Source organism: Indicator indicator, chromosome 8 (genome assembly GCF_027791375.1).
Source record: "Indicator indicator isolate 239-I01 chromosome 8, UM_Iind_1.1, whole genome shotgun sequence".
NCBI classification, from domain to species: domain Eukaryota; kingdom Metazoa; phylum Chordata; class Aves; order Piciformes; family Indicatoridae; genus Indicator; species Indicator indicator.
Window position 1 is genome coordinate 25632743 of NC_072017.1, and position 9565 is coordinate 25642307.

General features: G+C 50.3%; 1 protein-coding gene across 1 annotated transcript; it reads left to right on the forward strand.

Annotated features, from left to right (window-relative positions):
* Positions 1–224: 224 nt before the first annotated feature.
* LOC128968373 (sulfotransferase 1B1-like) lies at positions 225–1828 on the forward strand. The gene is made up of 7 exons (XM_054382799.1): positions 225–372; positions 597–725; positions 807–904; positions 1077–1203; positions 1292–1386; positions 1461–1641; positions 1716–1828. The coding sequence occupies exons 1-7, from the start codon at positions 225–227 to the stop codon at positions 1826–1828; spliced, it is 891 nt and encodes a 296-aa protein (XP_054238774.1).
* Positions 1829–9565: the final 7737 nt, after the last annotated feature.

Below are 9565 nucleotides of genomic sequence, written 5' to 3' on the forward strand. Positions count from 1 at the left end.
ACTCTAACTAAAGTGCAGGGTGCACTCCCACCCCCACAGAGGGCACCCCTATTCCCGACAGCAGGCACAGTGGCAGGGCTGTGGTGACCTGTGATCCCGCTGCTGGCAGTGGTACTGGTGCTCCTCGGACAGGAACACTGCCCTGGCTGGCAGGAGCCGTGGGAGGTTGAGGGGGCTCCCCCTTCACGGACCCGCCCCCTGCAGGTGTCCTTGTCCGCAGCAGGATGGCCAATGCAGAAACCTACCTGCGGCAGCCGTGTCGCACGGTGCATGGCATCCCCATGGTCAATGCCTTTGCCCGTGGCTGGGAGCGGATCGACACCTTCCAGAGCCGCCCCAAGGACATCGTGGTGGTCACCTTCCCCAAATCCGGTGAGCATCCCTGAGCCTACCAGACATGGTGGTGCTGGGTGGGCCAGCACAATGTCTAGCTGGGACCAGCTGCCAGGGGACACAGCATATTTGGGGTAGTTGGGATAGAGCCATGTGGGATTTCCTCTCACCCCTGTGGTGCCTACTCAAGATCCAGGGGGGGTGTCAGTACTGAGTCCCCCAGCACCACCCTGACCACCCCTATGGTGGGTTGCTTTCCTCAGGCACCACCTGGGTCTGTGAGATTGTGGACATGATCCTGCAAGGCGGTGACCCTGAGAAGTGCAAGCGGGACACTATAACCAAGAGAGTGCCTATGCTGGAGTTTGCTGCACCCGGGGAGATGCCAGCAGGTAGTGGGGCCTTGGCGATGGGCACCCCAAGGGGGTGACTCTGCTAAGGACCTGCTAGGGATGTGCTTTGGGGTCACCCAGGGACAGATGTGCTGGCCACCATGCCCTCGCCCCGTGTGGTGAAGACTCACCTGCCTGCACGCATCCTGCCAAAATCCTTCTGGGAAAACCGCTGCAAGGTAACCCCCATCTCTAGCCCAGGGGGCATTGAAGCCCCCCTGTTCCCCTGAGGCAGGATCCCCCACTGCTTTTTCCAGCATCCTGCCTGGTGTTGGGAGCCCTAGGAGCTGGAGTGTCTCCCCTCTCTGGGGGCCCTGGGGGTGCCCCTCATATCCCAAGGCTCCTCCGCAGATGATCTACATGGGGCGCAATGCCAAGGATGTGGCTGTCTCCTTCTACCACTTTGATCTCATGAACAAGCTCCAGCAGCACCCTGGGATGTGGACTGAGTACCTGGAGAAGTTCATGGCTGGCAGAGGTGGGATATGGCACTCCTGAGTCAGGGGGTCACTCTTTATCCCTTCTCCAGCCTCTACACTTGCCTCTTGTCCTCTTGCTCCATGCAGTGGCGTATGGCTCCTGGTATGACCATGTCAAGGACTACTGGGAGCGGAGGAAGGAGCATCCTATCCTTTACCTCTTCTACGAGGACTTGAAGGAGGTGCGGGGCCAAGGTGGAGGGTGGTGAGAGGTCAGGAGTGACAGGAGGGGTGAGCATCAGCCTACGTCCCACAGGACCTGCGCCGGGAGGTTGTCAAGGTGGCCCAGTTCCTGGGGCAGCAGCTGCCAGAGGCAGTGCTGGATGCCATCATCCAGCACACCTCCTTCGAAGCCATGCGGGACAACCCCACCACCAACTACACCATGTTGCCCTCCCACATCATGGACCACAGTGTCTCCCCCTTCATGCGCAAAGGTGAGTAGCCCTGGGGGGCTCCCAGAGCATCAACCCCCCTGGCCCCTGCTGAGCCCTATCTTGCTTGGCCCCAGGCACCACTGGAGACTGGAAGAACCACTTCACGGTGGCCCAGAGCGAGCGCTTTGACCAGGACTACGCAGAGAAGATGTCAGGCACCGACCTGCGCTTCCGCACCCAGATCTGAGTCTGTGGTGTGGCATGTCCCCCCAGCACACCCCCTCCAGTCCCCTCCAGCACTGTCATAGTCTTCCTGCATCTCATCACTCTCCCTGTGCCAGAAGGAGTTTTGTAAAAATGAAGTTTTATTTCTGCATCTTCTTCCTCAGTGTGCACTCATGTGAAGGCTCCTGCTTTGCTACCAGGCACTGCAGAATCTCATTTCACTGTTGCCCCAGTCACATGCTGTCTGCCCAGGACAGGTGCAGGAGATGCCTCTGCAGCTCTTTTTTGGGAAATAAAAATGCCAGCATGTGATGCAGTATGAATAAAAATCATTATCAGCCTTCAGATGCACATTGCTGCCAGGGCCAGGGCTCACCCTGGACCCACCACCTCCTGCCTCAGAAATTCCCTTGCTGATATCATGCTTTGGCTGGGGACAGGACAGGGCTCATCACCACACCCCTCTTGCTGCTGCAGCCATGTGGAAGAGATGAGATAAGCAGGATGGGGACAAAACCAGCTCAATAGTGGCTGGGAGATGGACGCAGCCTGGGGAGCTTAGGACCAATCCTTCCACCTAGGAGCAGTGACACTGAAGGAAAAAGGAAGATTTTTCTGGTAGCTTTCCTGCTGTTCTTCCCTCCAGGCACCTGGAAGCTGTTAGGCTGTGCCAGTTTGCCCCCAACCACATTGCCTGTCAGGTATGGCAGGTCCCCAGTGGGGCAGAGGAAAGAATTTCCTTGGCTGCTCTCCCATCATGGCCAGGAAAACCACAGTTAAAGGGCAGGATGCAACTCCATAGCACATAAAATCATTAAGGAAAGGACCTCTACTATCATTAAGTGCAACCATCAACCCAGTACCCCTGTGCTCACTAAACCATGTCCCACAGTGCCATGGCCACATGGCTTTTGAACACTTCCATAGATGGTGACTCCACCACCTCCCTGGGCAGCCTGTTCCAATGCCTGACCTGCACAATATTGGTGCATTTTAAACATCTGGGTTTGTGTTCCACTCATTCAAGGAAAGGAAATTGTGAGGTAGATAGTTATTGAATCCTGGACCCTCAGATGCTGTCCTCTCCTGCTCATACTCATCCTCTCTTCTGTTTGGTACAAGGCAAACTTGCCTGCAACCTGGAGCATCTCAGAAGGTGTGATTTTTTTTTTTTCTCACGAGTAGATGAAATAGACCAAGAGGTTAAGAAAAGTCTGAGTACCTGTGGGACAGGCAAGGTGACAGGAATGAAGCCAGGCACAACCCAGGGCTGAAACAGGGGCTATCGGCTATAAACCAGGTCCGCTGTGTTCCAGGGATGAGACATGATCAGATGGGACCTATCCATGAACACAGGCAGTAAAACTGAGCTAAATACCATTGTTCAGCAAAATCCTTGCAATATGGCCATCAGGCACCACTAACCCAAGCAAAGTGGGGGTCGTAGGTGCCACAGCAGAGATAGGTCTTACATACCTAGATGAGTAAGGAGAAAATGAGGAGAGAGAGCCAGAACTGTCATCCCTCACTAAGAAAGAAGTGTTACTTGAAGTCATAAAAAAATAATTGCAGATGGGTTTTGGTTCTCTCATGTGCTGGGAGCTTCTCTGTGTTGTGTGATGCAGTTTGTCTATCACCTGGTTGTGGTGATCTGTTGGCAGGCTCTGAACCTCATTGTCCCCTCTTACATTGCACTCCCAATACACTCAAAACCAAGCCAGAGATGCCAGAAGAGGCAGGAATAGATGATCACTGGCTTCAGGCACTTCTGTCAGACAGAGAAGATGCTGTGTAGGAAAGCAGCTCCTGAGCCAGGTGTGCTTTCCTCTGTCTGGTCACTCTGCAGTTCTTTTCTACTAACCTGCCTTTGAAACTTTGATTTTAGTGACACCCACCAAATCCCATAGCCCCAAAACTTACCTTTTTTTTTTTGTGTGTGTGTGTGTGTTGTTTTTTCTTGATGCTGGGTTTTCGTGTTGGGGGGTTGTGGGGTTTTCTGTTGTTCTTTTTTTTTCCTTTTTTTAAGTCACTTACTTCCTGCACTGAGATCCTACTGGCAATTCATCCACACTGATCCTACCCATCCTGTGGGACTCTACAGATTTTCTTCATAGCACAGCCTTCCCCAGCTCTGCATTTTTAGGCTGAAGGCATCTGAGTCTGTTCAGGTGCTGTATTTCCTTTGCTGCTTTATCTCAGCCTCTTGACATCCTGACATCTTGCTACAGGGATTTCCTTTCATTCTGACTCCTGCTGTTGTGACTCAGCAGCACCAGAATGCATTTTGGCCTCGCTGCTCTTGCCAAGGGCTGTTCCTCTGTTAAAGTCAACAACTTGTTCTGCTGCAATTTGATTCAGGCATTTTCTTCCCTCCCTAGAGCCCTCACATGCCTCTTTGTTGCTGCTTCGGTACAAAGCCAGGCCTTCCAATTGCTCCTGTTTTGCTCCTTAGATGTTCCCATTTGTGTGGAAGCACACAGATTTGCTTTCTGTTTCTACAAAGGACCTCTGGTCTTATGATTCTCTAACACTGCCTCTTTGCTCTCCATAATTCAGATAGCAGCTCCTGTGATATGCACAGGGGCAGAGGTGCTTTCCTTCACTGCCCATCAAATGCTTCAAGGGTGGTTTCCTTCACTGCCCATCAAACACTTCAAGAAATGCTTTCCATAAGAAGCAGCTATTTTTGAGTTTATCTTTTTAGTCCCTGGAGTCAAAGAGCAAGCCTGACAGCACCTGCTCTCACTGCTGTAGATATGGTGCTTATTGCCTGGACATGTTCCTGTGTGACTTGCCCTATGTGACCCTGCTTTAGCAGGGGGCTTGAACTTGACGCCCTTCAGAGGTCCCTTCTAACCCTTACCATTCTGTGATTCTCTGTGAAGAGATGCAATACGACCAGCTAGGGGAGGCTAAGATGCTGTACCCTAGAAGTTTTGCATACATCCAAACTGTTAAGACCCCTGGAAAGAAAGAAGCATCTGGTTTGGAGGCCAGAGAAGGGGTTGCAGAAGTAGCTTTGCCCTCAAAAGCACTATCTAGCAAATCAGGGCAGGTTGGGTGCAGTTTCCTTGTAAACACCCTTGTAAAACCAGGACTTTGAATCACTTGATATGAAGGCAGTGCCTCTCTTCCTACTGCTTGTCAACACCAAGGTGGACCAGTGGCAGGTGAAAGGTGGGGATGGAGAAGCCTTCCTCCTCACAGCCAAATGCAGACACGCAGGAGAGGAGCCATGGAGTGAACCCCACAGAAGGGCTTCCCTACTGGCTTAGAGGAAGGAGCTCTAAGTCTCTGATGCTTACAGTAAGTGGCCAAGGGTGCTCTAACACTGCCTGCATAAATCCAGACACCCAAGATGATGACATCCAAAGCAGATAATGTTCCTCTCTCTCATTCATCCAGCCTCAAAACACCCCAGGTGCAGGATATAACAGCCCTGGCCAAAACCCCACCCATGCCTCCAGAGCAAACAGACAACCCTATCCTGGTGAAGTAGCCCTGGGGATGAATTGTTTTGCCTTCCAGTTACAAAGTAAAGCCCAAGACCAAACTTCCTGACATGATTTCCTGGGAGCAGAGAGAGTGCCTCTGTTTGCCTCCCAGACAGAGGTGCAGAGGCAGCAGCAGGTGAGGTGCTCCGCTCAGCATCCTAAACTGAGCTGTGAAGGATCAGCTCCAAACCTGCAACAGCGGGAGAACAGCAACCCCTGATTCCCTGCAAGCTGCATCACAAGAAGGGTCATGGCCACAGGCAGTGCTGGCAGGGAGGCTGCCTCTGAGGATGTGTGCCAAGGCTGAGGTGCAGACTTCACACATGGATACAGCTCCAGGGAGTAAGTGGAAGGTGTACCGAGGCGCAGGTACATACCCCATGCTAGCAGCTTCCAGTGTCAAACAGCAAATCTTTGCTCCTGCAAGACACAGATGTGGCTCAGAACCATGAGCAGGCTGCATCCAAGTAAGAAAAACTTGTTCCTGATGCTGGAGAACCTGTGTCCAGTTCTGGGCCTTAAAGGGCTGTGAGGATGATTAAGGGACTAGAGTGACTGTCTTATGAGGAAAGGCTGAGGGACTTGGGGCCTGGAGAAGACTGAGGGGGCATCTCATCAATGCTGATCAATACTTAAAGGGCAGGTGTCAGGAGGATGGGACCAGGCTTTGTTCAGTGGTGCCCAGTGACAGGATGAGGGGTAACAGGCACAAACTAGAACATAAGAAGTTCCATCTAAACATGAGGAGGAACTTAAGGGTGATGTGACACTGGTGCAGGCTGCCCAGAGAGGCAGTGAAGCCACCATCTCTAGAGTCATTTCAAACCTGCCTAGATGTGTTCCTAAGCCACCTGCTCTAAGTGAACCTTCTCCAGCAGGGGGGTTGGAGTTGATCCTAAAGACATCCCTCTCAGTTTAGCTTCTGTCAGAGCTAAGAACACACAAATGCATTGTAGTATGTACAGCTTGGCCTGGACCTTCTCTCATTTGTCTTTCTTTATGGGCATGCAGAATGGGAATGGCTCTACTGCAAGCCCTCCAGGGTCTATACATTCATATGACAAAATTCCCCTGCAGCACTGCAACAGCAGCAAAGAGAGTACAAAAAATCTTAAACAGAATTAATATCAAAAGGAGGCTGAGGGGAGACCTTCCTGCTCTCTACAGCTCCCTGAACAGAGGTTGGAGCCAGATGGGTGGTGTTCTCAAGTGAGAGGAAAAGAGGAAATAACCTCGAGTTGCAACAAGGGAGGTTTAGGAAAAGGAAAGGAAAAGGTTAGGAAAAAACTTAGTGCCTGAAAGGGTTCCCAAGACTGGTACAGGCTGACCAGGGAGGTGGTTGAATCCCCATTCCTTAAGGTGTTTCCAAGAGACAGAGATGTGTTGCTGAGGGCCATAGTTTAGCACCAGCCTTGGTAGAGTTAGAGAATGGTTGGGCTGGATGATCTTAAAGAGCTTTTCCAGCCAAAACAATGCTGTGATTCTAGGATTCTAAGTTTAATGTCATAAAGGTAGGCTGTGGGGTTTTTGTCCTACAGATGCAAGGTAGAAGTGTAAAGTCATACAAAGAGGTTCTCCTCCCCCTATACTCTGTCATAGTGAGACCTCATCTTGAGTACTGTGTCCAGTTCTGGGCTCTCCAGTTCAAGAGGGACAGAGATATACTGGAGAGAGTCAAAGGAGGCTACAAGAATGGGGGATTGGAACATCTGTCTGATGAGGAAAGGCTGAGACCTGGGACTGTTTGGCCTAGAGATAAGAAGACTGACAGGAATCTTATCAATGTCTACAAATATCTGAAGGGGGTATGTCAAGAAGAGGGGGCCTGGCTCTTCTCAGTGGTGTCCTGTGATAGGCCAAAGGGCAATGGGCTCAACGTGGAACTGAGGAAGTTCCACCTCAACATGAGGAGAAACATCTTTGGTGTGAGGGTGCCAGAGCCTTGGAGCAGGCTGCCCAGAGAGGTTGTGGAGTCTCCTCTGGAGAATTCCAGAACCTGCCTGGATGTGTTCCTGCGTAGCCTGCCCTGGGTGATCCTACTCTAGCAGGAGGGTTGGATTTGATGACCTTTGGAAGTCCATTCCAATCCCTATCATTCTGTGAGTCTATGAAAGGTAGAATTCAACTGAAAAAGGTAATCAGTGGTAAGGCTGTTTCAGCACATTAAGTTTTGCTGGAGTTCTCTTAGTACCCCTGGGAATTCCAAGGGGGCAGAGGCTTTACTGAGCACACATTCCTTTGAGGAACTGCTCCAACCACTCACTTTTCTCTGTGCTCAAGGACAAGCCAGCCTTGATGTTTTCCCCATTGAGTGTGGTCAGGACTTTCAAGTCTGCTTTTCATCCAGAAGCTGTTTTGTTGCACTAAGAGAAAGGAGTCATTTAGTGCTGCTCAGGGCACAAGCCTCCTTTTTCTCCCCTGAGCACTGGATTTTTGAGGTGCTGGCTGGCATCAGTGTTTTGCAGAAATAAAGGTGGCATGCTCAGCCTAACCCCCCCTTCAGCAAAGCGCTGAAGGGACCCCTATGTGGAAAACACTACTTTGTGTTGCATAACTGGCCTTCACCCCACAAAGCCTGCTGTTATTTAACAAGGCTGGAGATTGCATCAGTGTCTGCAGCCCTTCTACTTAGTAATGCTAGATGTGTGAAATATGGACACTTAACACCATCTACTCTCTTCAGCCTTACTCTTCTTTCATTTTCTGGATTTTGTCCTTTAATCCTCTCGAAGTGTTTATTTTCTCTGCATTACAAGGAATCTGAGTAGTGTCTTTAGAGGTTGGCCATGGAAAACAGACATATTTAACCCTCTGGTTCCCCTGGAATAGCTCTCATTTGCCATGGAGAAATTATGGAGGGGTCAGAAATGAAACTCAAGTTTCTATCTGCCCTAGCCCTCATGAATATAGCCTTTCAATAGCTTTAGATTTTCTTACAGCATTTTCCCAAATAAGCTAAATTAGCTGGGAAAAAGATACTATCCTGAGCACCAAGGTCTATGGAGAGATCATAGTGGCTGTAAGGACAAACTGCTGTTGAAAGGTGCTGTCAAAATTGCCCTGAATTCTGAGGGTTTAGGAAAAGTGGTGCTCAACATTGTGGGCAATATTTAAAGAAGTATGGAGGTGCTTTCTTCAGATTCCTATATTCTCAGGTCACAAAAAAACTGCCTAGATCTCCAGTATCAAGGGCCACATGTCCAGCACAGGTAAAACCAACATTTGAAAGACTTTGCAAACAAACCACAATATTTTCTCTTTGCTTTTGCAGGCAGTTTATAAACAAGCCTGTTACTTAACAAATAATTGTGTTTAACCACTTCAGACCCTAAAGGGAATGGAAAAAAAAAATAAAAAAATCTTTCCATCAGTCAAACACTGTATTTCTGAGCTATAGGATGCAAAGCCCTTCTGCAAATCTGTAATAACATTGTAATGTCCCCCAGCCATTGGAAGGCCACCTCAGATGTTAAATAAATGAGTGGAGCACAACAAAGCAACACATAATCCCTCAACACAAGCCTTGTGGTGAGCATCCCGGGTTGTATTACCTCCCCCTTTTGGAAAGCCCGGTTCAGAGGGTAGCTTATTTAAGCTCCTTCTGCCCAGTACCCAGCCCCAACAGGGCAGCCCAGGCTCCGAGGAGGTGAGCAGCAAGGCACAGAAGCACACTGGTGTAGCAAGGCGTGCCTTGCACCTCCGAGCACACCGCTTGCGTGCATTGGAAGACTCAGCCAGGTAAGAGCTTTCTGCTGCATGGCATCCATCCCCTGGGTTGTGTTTGATTGAGCCTCTCCTGTGCAGGGGTTCAGATGTCATTTTGGCTCCTGGTGGAGAAGAGCTCCTTCCAGGACATAGTGCCTGACAATCAAATGCTGACTTTCCAAGCAACAGCTGCCACAGAAGATGTGGGGTTTGGTTTGAGAACAACCCTTAAGGGCCAAGAGAGCCCCAGACCCACGTTTAGACTCCTGAATGAAGGCCGCAACACAACCAGGCTACTGGGGACGTGCCCCAGAGGGTAGTAATGAGTTCCCTGTGTAAAGAGTTCCCTAGGAGCAGTTGGAAACTACCTGTTATATCTATCAGGTGACCTTATTATTGGCATTGCCATCACCTAAATAAAGGACTGGCTGCCTTCTCTCAGCAAGGGAAACAGCAGCACTTGCAAAACCGCACCCTGAAAAAGGATGCTGCTTCCAAGTCAGCCACTGAAACATACCCTGTGGCCTCTCCTTCCTTGCCCTGCCTCTGGCATTGCTAGT

What these genes read in the sequence shown, in the direction of transcription:
- LOC128968373 (XM_054382799.1), top strand. Translation starts at nt 225, where the DNA reads ATGGCCAATGCAGAAACCTACCTGCGGCAGCCGTGTCGCACGGTGCAT. An exon ending in GGTCACCTTCCCCAAATCCG is followed by an intron (nt 373 to 596) that starts GTGAGCATCCCT and finishes TGCTTTCCTCAG; the next exon opens with GCACCACCTGGGTCTGTGAG. An exon ending in ACCCGGGGAGATGCCAGCAG is followed by an intron (nt 726 to 806) that starts GTAGTGGGGCCT and finishes GGGGTCACCCAG; the next exon opens with GGACAGATGTGCTGGCCACC.